General features: G+C 40.7%; 1 protein-coding gene across 3 annotated transcripts in view; it reads right to left on the reverse strand.

The window, feature by feature from the left end:
• The window catches only part of NTRK2 (neurotrophic receptor tyrosine kinase 2), a 212,830-nt gene that overhangs the window by 142,073 nt on the left and 49,749 nt on the right, over positions 1 to 21,008 (reverse strand). For all 3 annotated transcript variants that reach the window (XM_075446957.1, XM_075446956.1, XM_075446958.1), the window contains exons 8-11: positions 19,817 to 20,116; positions 14,407 to 14,439; positions 9,516 to 9,616; positions 8,163 to 8,262 (exon numbers count right to left, since the gene is read on the reverse strand). In XM_075446957.1, the coding sequence (XP_075303072.1) occupies positions 8,163 to 8,262; positions 9,516 to 9,616; positions 14,407 to 14,439; positions 19,817 to 20,116 (534 nt within the window). The remainder of the gene's footprint in view (positions 1 to 8,162; positions 8,263 to 9,515; positions 9,617 to 14,406; positions 14,440 to 19,816; positions 20,117 to 21,008) is intronic.

A 21,008-nucleotide genomic window follows, 5' to 3' on the forward strand; every position in this document is an offset into this window, starting at 1 on the left:
TATAGTAAATAGCACTTCAAGTGTTGAAGAACAGGGGCCACTTATAAATAAATAATAAATTACATAGGCTGGCTTTGTTATTCTTTGCTCCTTTTCTTTCTTCCCATTCACTCCCCACATCCGAGTACTTCTTCCAACCTATCTTTGTGCTCAGTCTCATTCTGATTACAAGTAAACATTTAATTATGATGACTCACCTTCACTCCCACCTCCCATTCCTGTTGTCCTTGTGTTCCCTCCTATGTCCAGGCTCATTTGCCTCTAAAATTCTCCATGGACTAAAACACAATTTGCCCTCATAAACTAATGCATTCCCAGACCACCAGGATCTTCACGTGGGCAAAAGTTCATATAAAAGCAGATAAGTGTTTACCCTTTGCACATAAGAAACTATAAGAGAAACTCTGCGCTCTGTAAAACAAAGACTTGTGAAGAAAATGTGGATGTAGGTTGAACATGGCATTGGGTCTCTGCAGTTCACGTGTTTAAAACTGATTTTTCTCTTCTGCCACTATCTTGATCTAGGAGCTGTGCTATTCATGTAAGCCTCAGCCCGTATCAGCGTAGAGCCCTGGAAACTACGATTTTCAGTTCTCCTCATTTCCACTGCATCCATTATTATTCTCATTTCTCTTCAGTCTATTGCTATTTTGTCTCTAAGCTGTTCTCTACTCAGCATCCCCCTAGTTCTCCATTTCCTCCCGCTTCACGCACACCACATATATACGCACTTCTTCATTCCATCGCCTCCTTCTATACTTCTTTTAGGGGGAGGGCGACTGGAATAAAATAAGTACTTGTTTACACTTGCTTTCCACACATTTTCACTAGTAACAGACACGAGGCCTCAGATAATTTTCCTGTGTTGGTAGTATCCATCAGTATAGTAGTCTGAATCATGAAAAGCTCTCAGGTTAATAACTCCTTTTCTGCCGCAGTCATGACATCTGAGTTTGAAATTTGCAACCAAAGGAGATCATAACCAAATGCACCACCTCATCATTAAAAATTTCCCAGCTTCAGTTTTGCAATGGCTCCTTCAATTCCTTATTATATATGGGACATGTTGTTCGCTGGCTTGTTCCTACTGCAGAACCAGAGCTATGGTCCTCTCTTGTACCTTGCACTTTAGGATCAGACTCAGAAAAACTAGTAGCAGACAGAAACAGATAGCTGAGATCTACAAACTAAACTGTATATAAAAAATAACAATGGAAAGCTAGAAATGTCTAACTGTATGTTCTGATACGGTGACATGGCCCAAGAACAATGCTTTAAGAGGCACCTCTTTATGGGAACACAAAAGAATGGTGACTTAAATAATTTAAGATCTTTGTAAAATCCTTTACACAAAATGACTTTCACGGATCAGTTCATAAGAACTCTCATTCTTTGAAGTATTTATAGCAATTTGCTTCTTCAGAGTAATGTACTTAGAAGCATTAATAGCTCTATCTTCCAAATGTTTGTGTGGTAAGTAAATATTGCTGCCCCCATTATACAAGTGATGCAACTTAGATGGACAATTCTAAGTATGATCTGCATGTGACTGCAGTGACTGGAATGCCAGTGTCAGACAAAAATAGCTTCTTGTGTGTGGTTCAGATGAGCAATATCATCATTGCCTTTACATGTCTACTCACTAAAAATACTGCGAATTTGAGCACATTCCTTTTTTTCTATATCTTCTCTTACGACACTGACTCACATGAATTAATCCTTCTTTTATATTCTGCTCATTGACTAAATAATGAAATGTTCTAAAGACATTAAAGAATCAACGCCCACAGAATCAGCATTTGAGTAGGTACAACACAGCACAAAATCAATTCCATGGGTACGAGTGGAAACTCAAAAATTTCAGGATTTCTGTGACTTGATGAAGATCAAGCAGTAAACATGTTCCCCAGCTACAAACTGATCTTCCTAATTACGTGGCACACAAGGCAAAATTGTCCAGGAATCTCTCATTGCAAGTTTATTGCAGACGAATCTGAATATCAGATCATACTTGTCAAACTGTAGGTCTTAGCTAAAGTTGCAAAGCTTTTATTTTTTACTTGGTTTAGAATTAAAAGGAGTAAAACTTCTATTCTAACTGCATTTAATTCTTCTCCTAGTCTATAAGCAACTCAATTGATTAAGCAGTACCTGTGATAACACATAAGTTAATAATCAACAGAACAGCTCTCCCTTTTCCCATATCAGTACTTCAAACCACTCTTACAGAGTCATCTAAACTCTCCAAAATCCGAACTCTTTAATCACCAATATGAATGAAGCAGGGTTTATTTTGAAGACTCTTGCAATCACCCACTCTCCCACAACAATGTGGAGCCAAGTAAAATGTATTAAAGCAGAGAATACAATGATCATTTGCTATATGCTTACAGATAAATAAGACAGAAAAGATTTTTCCTGCTGGCCCTAAAGTTATATCCAAAAGCATATGCAAAAGCCTCAATAAACAATCATGTTCAGACAAAACAGTAAAGCACTCTACTCTTACCTGGACAGTACTGTATTTATAGTCATGTAAATACAATTACCCAGGTAAATGAGTGTTAAAGACTTTAAGTCATCATGGATGCATCGTGTCAGAATAACATACTACTTTGTAAGGAGGCTTTTTTCACGCAGTTGTACAGTGTTTCTTACCCAAACTAAAATACTGTAAGACAACTGAGAAATATGCTGCAACTGAAGATGAGTTCAAAGTCACCCTCTCCTGTAATGTCTTTTGGACCAAAGCTCAAAATGCAACAAGAATTGACAAGCAAAAACAAAGCAGTGAATGACACAAAAAGAAGAAATTATATTCACTGACTATCAGTGTGCTCCTGTTGGAATAACCAGTGCTTTTAATTAAAAAGTTTTCAAGGAGGTTCATGGCCCAGTACAAAAGTTACTGAAATCACTTGAAAGAAAAAGCTGTCAAGAAGTAAAAGAAAATACCCTGTTTTGACTTTGGCAGGCAAAATCCATGGGTGTGTTCACAATTTTTAATCAGCTTGGTGAAAGAGCACAGCATCCTGACTCATAGTGCAAATTTTAAACTTACACTCAAAAATGATGGCAAGCAGCTAGCAAGGGCTTGAAGGAAAGGTAGTATTTTGGGGTGTCCTAAAATGGACACTGTTTTCTTTCTTAAATCAACCCATACAATGTCATTAGCTGACCAGAGAAAGACAAATATCTGTTCTCTGAACTGCACAGACTTGAAAGACTGGAAATAGCAAAGCATTCATAGTCAGGACTTCTGTTTAGGTAGCACTCAATGAAGGAAGAAGCACCTTTCAAAGCATGACACTCAAGCCCACAGACACGAGAAGATATCTGGCACTGCCTAAGTACAATGGGATTTTCAGACTGTTTGATCCTTTACCTCTGCACTACTGCACACAGCTCAAAACACTGACAGAAACTTCATACAAACATTCAAAAAAACCCCTATCAGTCCAAAAGGATTAAGTACGTATATGTTTCACTCTACTTATATTCTATTTGTTAACTTCTCAAAAGACAGAAGGTGTTGCTTTGAGAAGGAGTGGGTTCTCTCTCCTTTCTGGCTTTGGTAAAACCTGCAGAAGCTCTGTTTTTCTCTACAGTAAAGCAGCTGTGATAATAATCTTGTTCACAACCAACCACTTCCAGCTTTCCTAGCAAGCAAGGAACACTAAGGATATTGTGTTGCTGCTGGGATAGGGACACGCTGTGCTAAAATTTACGGCAGTTCAAATCAGCAAAAAATGTTTTCATCCTTTTAACTGAATTACGCTATTTCAAACTTTAGCTACTGATGTATCTTCCACTAGTTTCCTCCATCCTTCCATTCATGCTTAGTGGCATACTGCCAAATTAACATCTGCACGCTGTGTATCAGGTTGGTTATGCTGCAACTAGTTGTTTTTTTCCATTTATTTTTCAACATTGGAGGTAGAATAAGACAGGACTAGAATTATTCTCCCACTAATCCTCTCAGGGAGTTCACGAACCTTCTGTTGTCTTCTCTACTCCAGGTCCCCTGTTATTTTTCTGTTTCATAGGATGGTTAGATGGAGTCAGAAATACATCCAAAATGGTAAGAGCTGTCTTGGCAGCCTTCAGTGAATTCCCACCATAAGCACTTTCACATCCTCCAGCAAGCAAGCAAGCCAAGGTGTTTTGTAAGAGCAACCCACAAATCTTAATGAATACATCTAAGAAATGAACTGAAGCTTTCAGCATTTATACTTCAGCATCTTGCAAGGGTCTAAAATCCTCACCTCCAGATCCAAGCAACCAAAAGCTTTCCACACAAAGCTGTTATCAGTAGACCCTGTGTAAGAAGGTGTTTAAAATGTACACAAGCACAGACATAGAGAGAATTATGTTTCACCAGTTACTCTGATGAATTTTGCAATGGAAGTCGGGAAGTCTAGCACAACATGAGAGTATATCCACAGAGTAGCAAGAGCAGTATTGGTTTTTTTGCACTAACCCTATTTTAAGACTCTTCCAGCACACATCACAGACCAGTTTTGTACTAATACTGTTCCTGAAGTCAATCATCAGAACTCAGTATTTCCCCTAGCTCTAAAAGACAGAGTGAAAAGAAGCAAGTCAAGAAATAAAACAATTACCTCCTACAGTGCAACCCAACTACAACCAGAATCCAGACCACCATGAACAAAACTTTTTTATTTTGTTAGGGGTGGTGAACAAGTGCTCTGCTTGTCCTTCTTACCTGCAAAAACCCTCTACTACTACAATTTAGAAAGGTAACTGAGTGAAATGAACGTATCCTAAGTTGTCCCCTCACCTTTGACACACAAAATGACAGGGTAAGTTATTTTTATACAGCTCTTCCATGGAGCTTGACAAGAGATTGATCAGTACTGCCAAAGTACTGGAAGCTCCCACAGGACCTGGTGCTCCCTATCACATAAACTGGACTCTTCTGTGCTCAGTACAGTAATGGAAAGAAGACAACACGGGCATACGAACTCTGTGGCAGTCTCTGCAGCTCTTCAGCACGTGCAGCGCTTCCAGGCACGGGCAGTTCTGATGCAGTACAGCTCAGACACCACTGTCAGTTCCACACTCCAACCATGCTCCAGCTCTTTAAGCACAGCACTCAGCAAGGAGACAGTCTAAGAAGTGAGCAGATGATGTCGGATGATGTCGGTGCAAAAGATGATATAAAATGGCATTTAAAAATATGAGGCATAAAACAATGTCTTCAAGAAGCTGTAGATGCCTGCTGTGAGCCCAAATGGGGTGAAAATTTCATCCCTCACAGAAAGACATTTCCCGCAGGACACAGTCCTGATTGTCCATTTACACACTTTTTCTTCTGATTTTCAGTGGAATATTTTTTTCCACGTACACAGTTACCTGAAAAATATCGAGTGCCAGTCTGATTGCTTCAGTTACTGAGTGACTATTTTGGCTTTTTTCCAAACTGCTTGCTGAAGAAGGGTGGGGAGATACTCAATGACAGGGTGTCTGATGTGACAGTGTGGGGAGATACTCAATGACAGGCTGTCTGAGGTGACAGTATTGTGTTCTCATAAAGTAACATAAAAATGAAGCACAGCTTTTTGTGTATTTCTGCCTGATATAACTCAGGAAGTTCCTTCTTATGAATGCAAAATATTCATGAAAATTTGGGGGAATATTTGAAAACAAGATTTTTTTATCTGGATTTATAAATATTTTCAATCGCAAACTGCATAATTTATTCCTTCCCTCTTCCCTACTAAGACTGATTATTAAACCACCAACTATAACATGATGACTGTATACTACGTTGGGACTAATTTTGCTGTCACTGAATTCAACAGCAAACAACTCCATGAGTTCAGAGGTAGCTGGCTTGATCCTTCTATTCAGAATTTCCAAGATATGCATTTTAAATGTATTGTACCGATCAATACTGACCGCAAAAAATTTCTCTTCACCTTTGCTTTTCCTCATGCTCAAATACCCCAGGCTGTTTATCTTCATTTATGAATTCTCAATATATACTTATGCTGCAGGCTTTTCAGAGCAGGTAATATTTTATTATTAGTCTGGGTATTGCACATCGATTTGTGTTTTAATCTCAGGTCTTTAAATATTGCTTTAATATAAATTCAGTAACACTGATGGTGATGAACAGAGAGAGTGTTTCTGGGACTCTGGACTGTGGATAGATCCACACTGTGAAGCTCAGGTGTGAATCCAAGCTTTGGAAAAGTCTGAAGTTCATTTCAGGGACAACTGAAGGTCACTCCTTTCTAATGAAACATTCAAGAGTTATTTGTAGCTCACAGCAACATTTCACCATTACCACACATACCATGCCTGTGATTAGTTTTCGAAGGAGCGTACCTGAACTGTGAATTCGTTCTACTGATCTTCCTAACAATCATTGGCCAAATTTAAAGAATAAAATAAACTCCATATATGAGGTTGCTGCCTCTTCCTAATTTCATATAGCCATTTCCCCAAAAGCATATCCTTACCAAAATATGATCTACATGGACAATTATGCAACACAAAACTACTGAGGTCAAACTTACTCATCAGGCATAAACACTGTTTTTGTGAGCATGAAGATACTAAAAAACAACCAGCATGTAAAGAACTTCCTGGGAGGTAACTTAACATGTTACCACACAAAATATACTCTGTGCATTCTCCCTCAGGAAAGAGTTTACTTCCTAGTTCCTCCAGTACGTCATGTTGAACTATTTGATGCAGATTTTGAAAAACCTAACAAGCATCCAGCTCTAACGAGCTAACATCAGAGATTTCTCATCATTGCTTTCATTTAGCATCCACCTACTTCAGCTCTGTAAATGCAATTCAGAAAGCTTCAGACACAAATAAAATTTACGCTGAACTGTTATTCAATCACAGAAAGTTTTTTCTAGTCTTTGGCCAAAACTCTGCAGCTCCACCCTGCTGGCTTCATGTTGCTAAACATGGTATTTCACAATGACTGTCCTCATTTAATGTTACCCCAAAGAGCAGAGACTATGTTGTATCAGAAGGAGCTGAGAGCACAGGTTACCACCCCAGCAAGCTAATCTGCACCAACTACATTTCTGCTCTACTCAAATCTTCCAGGATTTGACAGTTCCAGGAACTGTCCTCTAAACACAATACAGAAACACAAAATATACAGCAGATATCCCTGAAAAGAGCACTTGTCAAGAGCAAGTAAGGGCTATCAATATACACGTCCATGTGATACTGTGTCATAAGCATAGCTGAGAGGAAGGACGTGCGGTTAACAGGCGTCTACCAAAAGATTACTTACCACTCTCTCCACAGACCCTCATTTACACATCTGAGGAACAAAAGCTCACAGCTGTCCTTTAGCACACAGCAAAGCACCTTTAGTCCTCCCAGCAAGATGGCAAGTGTTTTTTACCTTTTTTGTTTTTTAATACAATTTCAACCACAACACCAGTCACAGACTGATTATATCAGTAAAATTATACAGTAATGGAGTTGCTGCAGGTACCTCCATGTTACATAAAATAAATATGGCTGTAAAATAAATATGTGAACAAGCGAAAGGGCTGAGATTTCCCCCTTCCACAGGGACATGAGCACTTGCTGCTCTCTCCAGCTGCTATTTTGTGAGATACAAACAGAAGCTCAAGCAAATGCATCGGTCAGAACGCACCAGTACGACAGGATCCACTGCAAAAGCACTTTCCACTCTCACCATAATTTTCCCTTGAATCTATCACCTTAACATGATATTGTAGTATGGTCTTAAGTACCTCTTACGTACAGCATAGACCCTCGTCAAATTGTTGTATCCAAACTCATATCAGAATATATTTCATTTCCTGTGTTCTTCCTACCTACACTGACTCAAGTAATATTTTACCTCAGGAAGTGTCCCAGCGGACTTTGCAGCAGAAGGGAGAGAAATGGGATTTGTCATAAGAAAAAAAGAGAAGTAGCAGAGCTTGATCCAAAATTCTACACTCTGTCTACATCTACCTCTGCCCTTACTTACCTGATGAATAAATGAAACACTAAATGTGATGAATACATGAAACAATAAATGTGATGGCATTTCATCTAGTTCTTCTGACTGCTGTCAGTGAAGAAGCCTATAGTATCAGCCCATACAACCCACAACAACTCTGGAAGGTATAAAAAACAACCCTGCTTACCTTTCATCCCAAACTTAGAGTGTCTTCCAAACTTCAGAATAATGAGCATTACTACCAAGCCAGTGCACACGAGTGCTGCAATTCCCACCACAACATACACCTAAAAAAAGAGGACACAAACAGATCTGCTTCTTTTGTTCTCATGAACTACCTTCAAAGACATTCAGCGTACATCCAGATTAACCTAGTTAGGTAAAGAGATTCATTTCAACTGGGAAACATTTGCACTTAGATCAAAGAGTACAGAAAACAGCCACTTGTTGAGATTTCTTCTGTCCTGCAGAGAACAGAGATTCAGACACCTCAGAGAACAACATACTACACATTCAAGGCAGGTGGGAGGCAGTGAACATCACCCCTTTCCCTTCCAGCAGAGTGGCATGTTACAAGAAAACACGTAAAAAAGCACACAGGAAAGATTTTTACTGCGAGGGTGGTTGAACACTGGCACAGACTGCCTGGAGTGGCTATGGAGTCTCCACCCCTGGAGGTTATCAAAACCAGAGCAGACACAACCCTGAGCAACCATGCTGGCCAGGCTTCAAGCAGGGGGGACTGGACCAGAGGATTTCTGGAGGTCCCTTCCAACCTCAGCCAATCAATGATTCCATTACCACTTGAGACAAGACTGTCTGGGATCCTCCTAAATTTTTACCACAGTGTCCCAACTAACAGTCTGCTCTCTGGTTCACGAACACACACGCTCTCCACTGCCTGCTGCTTTATGGACTCACTGATGCAGGGAGGCTGAATTATCAACCAGGCTGGCCACCCACCACCAGTTTCCAACAATCCAGTTCAGGAGAGCATGAGAGGTAAGGCAGCAAAGGAGGAGGTCCACGAATTGAGCTATTCATACTAAAATCTAATGCAAATTATTTGATCGAAAACCTACATGAAATCATGTTTTAAAAATACAAAATTAGAATCTGAAAGTTCATTGCAGCACATCCTCTCTGTAAGAAGCAGCTGACCCCAGGACTGGAATTCAAACAAAAATCTTCAAATTACCTTGGATACCTTTTTGTAAATACAGAGTTGCTCTCCTTGGCTAAAATTAGAAGACAATTCTCAGACTAAAAGATTAGTTAGTTGTTCGGAAATGCATGAAACAAAACAAGCAGCATTTATACCTGGACTGAAAAGCTATTCAGTTTCAAAAAACAGTGGGACGACAAGAGTGGGGAGCATTGATTTGCTTTTTTTTTCTTTTTTCTGAGTTTTGATCACAACACAGTAATAGCTCCTGTGTTCCAGTAGCTCAAGGTCCTGTTACAATCTCCACAGATTGATGAGTTGTACAGCCAGAAAGTCTGCCAAGATTACAGATCAGGAAACAATGTATATACTTACAGTGATGCTATCTTCATTCTCTTTGTTGGAAACATCCGTAGAGGTGATCTGATTACTGTTATTTGTGGTGTCTCCAAGATCATTAGGCGTGGTTTCATACTCTTAGGAAAGGAAAAAAGGTTGCTTTTATAATTTCATAACCTTAGAGGGGAGAGGGTTGTCTTTATTAGTTCTGGTCTGTAAGATGGTAAGGCCACTAACAATGCACAGGACTCTGAGCTCTTTGGAAACAATGCATAATTGCTTATGTAGCTGGAACATTTTTTGGAGCATCCCTGTGGCAGATAATTGAACAAATGTGTTGTGACTGACAAACTTGAAAAGTGATCTACACCATAATGTGTATCTCTACTGGAAAAACCAGAGTTAAGTAAGAACTCCATCCCTGAAGTTATTTTTATGTGCTTCTGACTTCCCATTAAAAATGAAAGACTGCCCTGTACACTGAACTTATCCAGCCTTGTATTCAGCCAAATATAGGACAGTCTTAGAAACTAGCTTGGGGACTTTCGTTTAGCTGAGAAGAATGTGGCAGATGGGTTTTTAGCTCATTTATTACTATCAAATCTAAAATAGCTGTTTTTCTTCATTTAAAAGTAATAAAAAATACTGTTCCATGCACTGAGGTTATAGTTTAGCATCATAAACTGTTATCTGGTAAACCTTTAAAAAATTAAGAGCCTGAGATGGTATGAAGAAATGTGATTTATCAAAATAATTCCACTGCCAGATCTGCAGGGGTGAATCCAGAACTATTCCATCAAAAGACTGAGCATGGCTTAAGTATTTATAATTATTTTAAAACAAAACACAGATATTTAAAGTCCATGATCTCCTGTCAAAATTATTCAAATTAAAGAATTAAATAGTATACATACAAACTTAGAGAAACGTGCATTAAAACAAAAGTTAAAAATGCATGTATTTTATAGTTACATCTGGAAATATACATAATGTCTCAATTTTATGACCATACTGTGTGCAGATGAAAGAAACAAACAGGGGCAATAACTGCATCTATTACAAAATGCACCTTCAGCACTGTAATTTAAATTTGCAATTAACTGTGTTCTTTCTTTACATGTTTCAATTAAAATCAATGCCATAAGCCTACAGATGAAATTTTAACTGTGAATGTGAAAAAGCAGAGCGGAGAGGCATGCTCTCACTAACTGCAGAGGCAGGGACTCTTTCGACCACAGAGCTGCTGCTGAGCAAGGGCAAGGAGGGCTTGCACCTTGGTTAGAGTTTATCTTCTTCAGCTCCCAAGGCCAGTCTAGAGAGCTCAGCTGGCAATGCTAGCAAAAAGCTGCACTGAGCTTTAGATCTTCATGCATGCACAAACACATTTACTTTCCGCAAATTACCCGGCAGGCTGCAGATTTTTTGGTATACAAAGCTACACAGCTACCTCTGGCACCAGTGCTACAGTCAGTACAGTCAGGTTTTCTAATCAGCTCACGTAGCCTAGTTTGGGTCTACACTATGCACACCAAGGGACAGGACTCTTTCAAGCCAAAACACCTATTAAGCATACTGAGCCTTCATGCAAAACAACTTAATTTCCTGGTCTTTTACCATTTGAATTCTCTGCCTCAGCACTGCATCTCTATGCCTGTAGCTTCCCAGGCAGTAAGAACAGTAGCAAGCAGCAAACCAACAGCACTCCTTACTCTGGGCAGCACAAACCCTGACCGCACGACTGACCTTCACAAGCAGCCTGGACATTCGGGTAAGGTGCTGTGCAGACCACCTGCACCATGACTGCACGCTTTGTCACAGCAAAGGAGGAGACTTCTGCTTCGCTCATTTGCAAGCAGAGCCTGCTTTATAACAAGTATCTCAGTCTGCGGATTCGGCTGCCTTTACAGTTAGCTGGGAAAATCTTCACAGAGATAGTTTCCACCAACCCTACATTTGTCACAGCTTTGGAAGACCAGTATATAAAACAAGCATTTAAAGCCTTCACTGCTCTGGCTCTCTAATACGAACTTCAAAGAGGGAAATTTTTTGTTCTTAATTTTCCCTGCAAACAGTGGTGGGCAAAAGCCGATACTACCCGCAGTTCTGTTTATGCTCACATCTGTACGAAGCTACTACTGGAAATCACACCCTGAAGGACTAACGAGAACTATGCAGTGTGTTTCAGATCTGGTCTGTGAATGCTCTGAATGCACTTTTATATTAAAATGGGCAAGAGCTAAAGTAGGCCACATCGGTAAGCTGTTGTTGCGTCGTCATTCCCCGCTGTGTAACTGTGAAGCGCTTGAACTACTGCCAGATCTTCAAACGTTCTTGAAATGGGTGAGCCAGGCAAGGAAAACACGCGCAACAGCTATCCAGCTAAAACCTGTCAATTCCGCATAAAACAAATCCCTCTCCGCTTCACTATGAAATCCTGACACAGGCAGCGAGCACCGCGACACAGACGGGGTCGCACCTCTGGGCTCCTGCCACGTGGGACTCGTAACCGCTTCTGGGCCAGGTTCTCCAGCGCCACGCGCCTCACGCGGCCACCTCTGACGATTCCGCCGGTGCCGAACCACAGCCGAAGCCCGGCAGCGTTTTCCAGCCATTTCACAAACGTCTCCCTCACGTTCACAGCCACCTTAGAAGCAGCGGCGTGGCACAAAGATGTGGACTTGCAGGCAGTGCCCCACGCAGCCGGTGCTCCCTTCCCCTCCCCCCTGCAAACACGACATCACGCAGGCCTGCTGCGACCTCATCACTTTTTCTGTTTGCCGTTGTGTGCTTACTGGAAAACGTTTGGAAATCACCTCACACGGTGCGCAGGACAAAGAAGGTTAGCTCCCAAGGGACAGACCAAACCAGCTACGAAGGGTGTTGCTCTGCGCAGAGGGGTGCTCAAGGTCGGGGTCCCCTGCCCGCCCTCCATCACCTCCGTCTCCATCCCTTCGCAGTCCAGCCCTGCCTGGCTGAGGGCCCTGCTAAGCCGGGTCCACCTGGGGCCCCATGGCCCGGCCTCGGCCCCAGGGCAGTCCTCAATGCCTGGGGCTGTGGCTGCCCATGCGGGCCCCCCCTGCTGCTGCTGGCTGGGGAAGTGGGATGGGCCTGGCTGCCAGGCTCTGCCCTGATGGACCCCCATGGGGATGTCCTGGCCCTGCAGCACCCCGAACCTTGCAGGGAAGTACCCTGCAGCTCCCATTAACTTCACCCGCAGCCATCAGAAGGACAGACACACAGCTAGTCCCAGTGCCCATTAAGATCAACTCCACTGCTGCTGCCTTCTGCCTTTACACTAGGCACAGTTGCAACACGATTAGCAGGGAGGTGTGAAAAATGCATTTTAAAGGGAAGACTGCAGAGGGGGAGGTGCTTTAAATCTTCCTTCCAACATAATCCAAGTTGTGGGTAAACATGTTAGCACAGAGATAGAGCAGTCTGAAAAAGTCACGAAAACCACTCAGCCTCTGGGGGAGGCTCATCCCAGGGTCGCACTGTCAGCCGTGCAGGCAGTGGTTCTCCACAGAAGTGTTAACAGCTCCTAGAATTCCCAGCCAGCCTCATTTATTCACCTCACTATCTGGACTCATGAATTTTCAATAATTAGGGAAACACTCTAGACTACAAAGTGTTTCTCAAAGCAAGCACTGAGTCACTGAAATAAAGATCAAAGACAGCAGTTTCAAACAGCAGAAAGAAAAGCCAGGAATAAAAATTAAGGCTGCTTTCATCAGGACTAGGTCTTGCAGGCTGTGATCCGCTATCACAACTCGAAGCACTCATCTCAGCAGAAGCCTAGCCAAGTCAAATGAAGCACAGCACTGGTTAAAGACATACAACAGCATCAGGACCTTGATAAACAGCCCATAATCAAAATCTTCATGCATACAGCTTATATAATACAACACATGTAAAAAAGTGTGCAAATCACCACCTTCCCCCCCACCCCCCAACAAAAGAATCCAGAAAGAGAGGGAGGGGAAGCTATCCTTTAGTATTTCTAAGCACTTAAAGCCAAACTGATGCTTCAATTGGACATTTGCTAAAGTTTAATGACGTAGAATGGAATCAAAGCAATAACACCTAAAGCAGCTTAAGGAAACTTGAGTCATGGGTCATTTCATCCAAATAAAAAGTACTCCAAACAGGATCCAGCTCCTGCTGGAAGCTAAAGGGTGTTTGGGTATGTTGGTTAGGATGGACTTGCCTACTCACCAGAAGTATACCAGAAGTTGTATGTAAAACAAGCCAGTTGCTTTCCATTCCACAACTTCTATTCTAGTGCACACTGGCTTTCACTAGGTACAGAAAAAAACATTTCACCTAACTAAAACACTAATGTGAACACTGTGTCATCAGATTTTCTGGCACACACTCAGGTATCACTGGGTTGATGGTCTGCTTATGCAAGAAGGATTAAGAGAAGGTACAAATGAGCGCACAGAACAAAACAAACTGCCTACAGGAAAACTTACTTGTGCCAACCTCATTTTTAAGTGGGATTTAGGGGTACATTTTTTGGAGGCAAAACAAGTATGGAATCATCCCTGAAAAAATAAATTAAGTTATATAAGGAGAAATCATGAACTGTCCTCCAAGAAATGCCTCTGAAAGGTTCACAAAATCTCATGCCTGTGAGCTACATCAGACAGCTGTCATCCCAGAAGATCAACTACAACCATTTGTAGTAGTGGGTTTATGCTTCTCCTAATGTGAACCAGAAGCAGCAGAGTAAGTGAAATGTCATATAGCCCTCATGTATCTTAAATAATGTAAGGCAGGAGAAGCAAGAATACAAAGTATTTTTTAGACTTGTGTTATAATGTGTGCCATTTCAATTTAACTAAGCCTGACATGCAGTCTTCTAATGGTTTCAGTTCCTTCATTTCTATTATTAAAAGCAAATAAAAAGGAAATAAATATATACCATAAACGTCTGGATCCACAATTGGGCCACTACCTGTACATGGAGAAGAGAAAAACAAAAAAAAAGAAAAAGCTTTGTAAACAGATTGCAAATGCTGGAAGAATAAGGGTTTCTTTAAAATTTTGTTAAGAATTGACATGTTATTTGCAATAGCAATAATCAGCACCTACACAAATGCAGAGCAGCACCAATATATTGCAGCACCTGTTTATCAGATTTCATATACAACAATTTTAGAGCTATCCCAAAGGTTAGTATTTCGCTTCCTGTGAAACAACTGATGCACACAGCACTAGCTCTGGCAAAGGCAGTCTTATTTCCCAACTGGGCAAAATTCTGCTTTGTGCTGTTAACGTATATCTGGAATAAGTGTAACAATACTTATTCCTGTTGAAAAATCAATGGTAAAATTCTCCCTGACCTTAAGCGGAAGCAGACTTCAGTGAGCATTAACAAACACTGACTTCTACGTGGTGAAAAAATTTTGCTATTAAATCACTGTGAGAGCAAACCAGTTTAGGTATGAGTGGGCACGCCAAAGTCTAGAGGTAGTGATGACCTAAGCAGCACTGTTTCATTTGCTCTGTAAAAGGAAGCTTCCAAGAAGCCATCTGCACAGCTGATGATACACAGACAGAACTCTTACCGAAACAGTCAGATGCCTCGGAAGCCAGCCTTTACACAAGCAAAGGGATACCCATCTAGCCTACACTTTTCTATACTTTGCTAGTTCCAATTTGCAGCTTCTTCTAATTACTGCACATACGTAAGGCTGAGCACATATGTGAGTATAATGCACAGAATGTCCACTGAAATTACCATACTATTAGACTATTCACGCTTTGAAAGATACTTGTGCTGTATTTCAACATACCCGTTCATTGTGGTCTATAATGTATTTATAGCATAGCTTATGTAGTAGGCTCCTAATTATCTCTCCCGTATTTTCACTCTTTCTTTTTGTTGGTTTGGAAATAAAATTAACAGGTAGTTAAAATCTCCAGAGAGGAATCAAACTTCAAAAAGCATAGTTCTGTTAACAGTACTATACAGTAAAACCATAGCAGTAGCATTATATTGGCATAAAGCCACTGCGAAGTATGACCAGAACACCATTGTTTCTGCTTATGTCAACCACGTGAGAATCTGTGCAGAAAATACTAAATAGAGTTGCAACCCATTTGCAGAATGGCAGCAGAAAATTAGGTTTATTTTAAAATGTATTTGAAGATATTCCAGTATCCAGAGATATAGGTTAATAGACCCCATGAGAACTGTCATGTCAATCTGCAGAAATAAATAACAAGTGAAGCAAGCTTGTGCTCTGTCCTCAAGCAGCTTTTGACCAGGGTTTTCTGACCATAAAAGTTCATGGATTCACTTTTTCCAGTATGAGACATCCATCTGCTGAAAGACAGTATTTCTAGTTTACCTTCTGTAATCTGATGAGAAAAAAAAAAAAAAAAAAAAAACCAAACCCCCCCCCCCAAAATTCCCAGGTTTTTATTCCCAACTTAAATGGCAACATTTTTGTTACTGTTTACTGGAACTGGGATTAAGTAATTGGATTAGTTTAACCTCTAAATCCTGCCAGGGATGTAAATTCAGAAGACTTCAACTCCACTCAAATACCTTTTATATAACTAAATAGTTCATTTCAAATAAAGTTGTAAAAATCAAGATGCTGGACGAAACCCAAACTTCTACTTAGTATTCCCTACATAAAAACCTATATACTCAGTCATCAAATCATCATTTGAAGCTATTTTAACATTAAAACACACACAGTAATTCTGCATGTTTATAAGCAATTATTTTTAAGGCAAACACAGACAGCATTGTTGTTTTGGTCTCTGTTAGAACACATTGTTGTGTAAATAAACTATTAAAGAGACTTACCCTATTTACTCATCTTTATATACCACATCAATTACACTTCGTATTGCTTGCTCTTTTCTTTCTAAAGTTGACATTTTCAAAATAAAGCAGCAGCAAAAGACTCAATCCAAAAACATACTTCTGCAAAACAGCCCCATGTTGTTACACTGCAAAAGCAAGATGCTACTTCTAAAGCGTATTTAACATATTCTTTTACTTTGACAAGATATTATGTGACTTGGATTCCTTCAGCTTAATTTTAGAGTACAGAGCTGGTAGATGAATAAGCTCAATTAAAAATACTTCTTATTGGTAAAAATCTCTCCCACACTCGTTAGCTGTTTTGGATCAACTATGAGACCAGCCTCCAGAATAAAACATGAACATTTCTTGCTTACTGTTTGCTGCAGTGTAGTCTCAAATAATCAAGTCATCCTCAGCAAGAACAGCTTCAGTGGAATCCAAGAACTTCAGCAGATTAAAGCTAGTTAAAAATCTAGCTAATAGAATACCCAATCTATTTTTCCAGGCCTTCATATTTAAAACGAAGTCTTAATTTACAACATTAACTGCGTTATCATTAACTCAATCCAAATTCCACTGTGGTACATGCTTTCCTCTCCTTTACGCCTGCATCCTCAGACCAGTGAAAAATGTTCTTTAAGTAGCATGCTGGAAGTCGAGAGCATCTTAGCACAAATCATGCCTTCATCATGTTTGATACAACTTTGAAAGTGGAGTATTACACTGTTGATGACAGAACATGCTTCAGACTTAGTTGTATTTAATTTAGATAGACATATGGATTATAGGTGAGGGATTTTTTTGTTTGTTTTCTTTTGTTTTTACCTGCCAAGCATTTGCCCATAAGTGATGCAATAACCAGAGAATGAGTTTAAAGCTCAGCGAGTATACCCCACCCCATGAAACGTCAGGGCTGGTATTTAATTCAGTCATGAAGGCACGGAAATGAACACAATCCCAGGGCGTGGGCCTTCATCTTTATGCTTCAGTGTACAATATGTGGGCCAAAATAAGAAACTACACAGTAACGACAGCACTGAAAAAGCCTTTTAAGGGTTTGAAAAAGACTGACAAGTGCTTTAAACAGTAATAGTTCAAAACAAAAATTGTAATACAACGCACAGAGGATTCTAGTTTTTTAACATTTGCTTTTATGCCAGCTTCAGTGGAGGAGACAACAATGTTGTGACGTCTTCTAAAGCTCAATGCCATAATTCTTATAGAAAAAAAATGAAAACAATATTGAGGAGGCTAAGTAGATACGCAGCTTCCCCTGTTGTTGATTTTTAAGACTGGCTTGGTGACATTCACCACATGAACTGGTTTCTAACGCAGTTACATCCTGTCTATACATAGTCCAGTTTCCTCTATACTGTTTTAGTGAAGCTTAATCCACTACAGAGCTTGGGAAATGCTTAAAGAACACAGCACAGATTATCTTGGGAGACTTACATTCCTTATGAGCATAAAGAGAATGGAAGAAATAAATAATGCTGTCTTTCCAATTTGGAGGATACCTACAGTTCTATCTACACAACTGGGAAATCTTCAGTGTACAGAGGAGAAGCATAAAGGAAAAACAGAATACTAAAAGGGATTTGGATCAAAGACAAAAAATTATAAACTCACCTAAATGTATCAGAGGAATTGTTATTCTGTTAAGAAAATGAAGCCAGGTTTGTATTAAATAATAAGGGTGTAAGAGAACTTCCATCGTACACAGAACATCTATGAGGTGAACTGTTTTACTGAACTGTTATAATGCAGTATTAGAGGATGACAGTAGCTAAAACCATAGCATGTTTCTGTAATGAGTCTATTTAAGGAAGAATTCCAGAGAAAAAAGAGGAGAGGAGCACTAAGGACAGCAGGAGTAAATAAAGCCTGGTTGTATAGCTGTCCTGGGTTTGGCCAGGACAGGGTTAATTTTCACCAGACTCCAGGAAGGGGCACAGCCGCGGGGTGGGGGGCTGACCCCACCTGGCCAAACAGAGCCCGGTATTCCATACCCTGTGACGTCACGCTGGGTTCCGGTGGGGGGGGCGGCGCGGCGGGAAGGCACTCGCGGCTTGGGCGGGCGCAGCGCCGGTCCGGTTTCGGGAGAGCGGCTGTTGTGCGGTTCGTGGTTGTGTTTTCTCCTTATTTGTATCGTTGTTGTTCCTGTTTTCCCTCTGTTTGCTGTTCTGTTAAACTGCCCTTATCCCGACCCACCAGTTTCTGCCTCTTTCTTTCCATTCTCCTCCGCACGCCGGCGGGGGGAGGGGCGGCCGCGTGGCGCTTTTGTTGCCGGCGGCAGCCGAAACCAAAACAATAGCTCTTCACCTTCTCCTTCTAAGGGTGGGAAATCTAAAGACCTGCCATCTCTAACCTTACAGTGGACTGAGCTGATAGGGGAAAACGTTAAATACAGACCGTATTTTTACTGTCTGTAGCCCACAATGTAGGAGAGAAAATTTAAATATTCACTTTTTTTCCTGCCAGATAACATTAGCACTGCACATTGCTGTTTCAAAAAAGAAGGCAGCTATTTATATCCCATGGCTAAAAAAGCCAAAGGCACACACATGTTCATATTTTCAGATATGACTGGGCAATTAATTGTGCAAAAAGATGCCTTTATTTCCACTCTAGCTGTGCAAGGTTCACTCAGTTTTTTCCACACACAGCAATATGCTTACATGTATGCCTTCTTAGTTTTACAGTCACTTCACATATGGTTTTGAAAATGTGGGAAAAGATCAAACCATGGTGAACATAAATCGCTTACAGCAGCCCATGTAGTTCAATGAGTTAGCCCACCTTAGGCCTGCTCACACAGTTTTAGGAGGGCTGAGGTGGAGCCTTTAGAACTGAAGACACATGTACTTAGCAGCAATCACCCTGAGCATGGATAGTCCTAGGCAAGCAGGTGCCCAGCCTCCACCGAAACAAATGAGAACTGGACATCAAAATGCCTGTGAGGACCTGAGATGTTGTCCATCCTGCCTCTGGGTTACTGGTTTTCTCTCCAGCTCCCTCTGGTGTCCTAAACAACATATTATCATCAACTCACTGGACTGCACTATTGATTTTGCAACAAGGCACTAGGTGCTACACAGGCATGCCCGTATCCTTGGATACACTGCCTAGCTGCATTCATATGCAGTGCAGACAACTTACAGCGTGGCTGAATTGGCACTCAGTGCTTTCCAGGATCAGAACTGAGGCTTGAGAAAACACTTCAGAAACAAACCTTATACCAGCCTTAGCTGGCACTGAGGATGGTTACTCAAAGGGAAGATTTACAGAGCCCTAGAATGGCCTTCCTTGAGATCTAATAAACAAAAAGAAAAAGCTCAAGAAAAATATCATTTTACAACTAATCCTGAAGACATTCATTCAGAGAGGAAAAAAAAAAGCATATAAAAAGCTTCCTCCAAAATAGTTAAACTGGTCAGGAGCCCTGTCTCCACAGCCTCATCAATTTACAACTGCTAATACATATTAAAAAAAAATAAATTATACTCACCATCTCCAGGCACTGACATGAAATGAGCATCGACACGTTTTTCATCTTCTCCATACTCATTCTTTGCCAGTAAGGTATAAGCACCATTATTCAGGTGGGTAGGATTGTCCAGCTGAAGGCAGCCATGGTATTCACTTTGATTGATAACATGTATTTTTGTACAGATGTACTCAGACTCATTCAGTATAGCCCCTTCATAGAACCACTGCAATGTGGGCTTAGGGTTCCCTTTCACAGTGAATGGAATACACCAGTGGTGGTCCGGAGTTGGAGACTCAATAAACGTGATATTTGGTGCAACTATATTGGAAAAAAGAGTGAAGAACATCAGAATATTCTGAACATGTCTTTCCTCCCTTCCTTCCCTCCCCCCACAGTTATCAGGGAAGGATTTGTCATTCATCAGGACCAAAGTACATTATTAACAGGAATGATACATATTTGGAGGATACTAACACGGGAAACCCACCTGCTCTGCCTAGGGTACTATGCACATAATTGAAATGAAGCCTTTCTTTAGAAAGAAAGAAAACAAACCTGTTTCAGACAAAGACTGAACACCTGTCAAATCACTTAAACCCTGCAAGGTGTGGGAAGTTCAGTTACTGCATCACTGAGAAGGGGAAAGAGACATTTTAGCTCTACTCTGCTGAAAAAATGGCACACAGGAGTGCTGAAGGAACACAACACTACTGAAAATACTTAGAAGTCGGCCAAAAGCAAGTAGTACTGGAAACATGTTCAGATAGGAATCCAAAGTTTCAGGTTATTTTCTTCACAGAATCAAAGCCAGAACAGATGACTTCATTCCCTCGATTCTTCTCTCAGGGAAAGATGATTTTCTACTGCACATTTTCTCATTCTTTGTTCAAACCTGCTAAATGCCTTAAGTTTACAGAATTGTTCTGTTTCCCTTAGGAGATTACTTCAACACCTTGCCCATTATTTCTCTATTGGGAAATCTGCCTTGATATTTATCCTTAACTGCATCCAATTTCATCTAGTTATACTCCTTTTTATCACTCATAATAGTGCCAAGCTCAGAATCTCATTTACACTGTTCAAACATTTCTAGTTTGTCCCTTCCCATAGCTATTACATATCCAATTTCATCCTACGAACCTACATCTACAGTGATTTTTCTAGTTTACTCTGTCATGAGCACATGCTGAACAGTTTGCCATCTACAAAG

This window comes from Opisthocomus hoazin, chromosome Z (genome assembly GCF_030867145.1).
Source record: "Opisthocomus hoazin isolate bOpiHoa1 chromosome Z, bOpiHoa1.hap1, whole genome shotgun sequence".
Lineage (NCBI taxonomy): Eukaryota > Metazoa > Chordata > Aves > Opisthocomiformes > Opisthocomidae > Opisthocomus > Opisthocomus hoazin.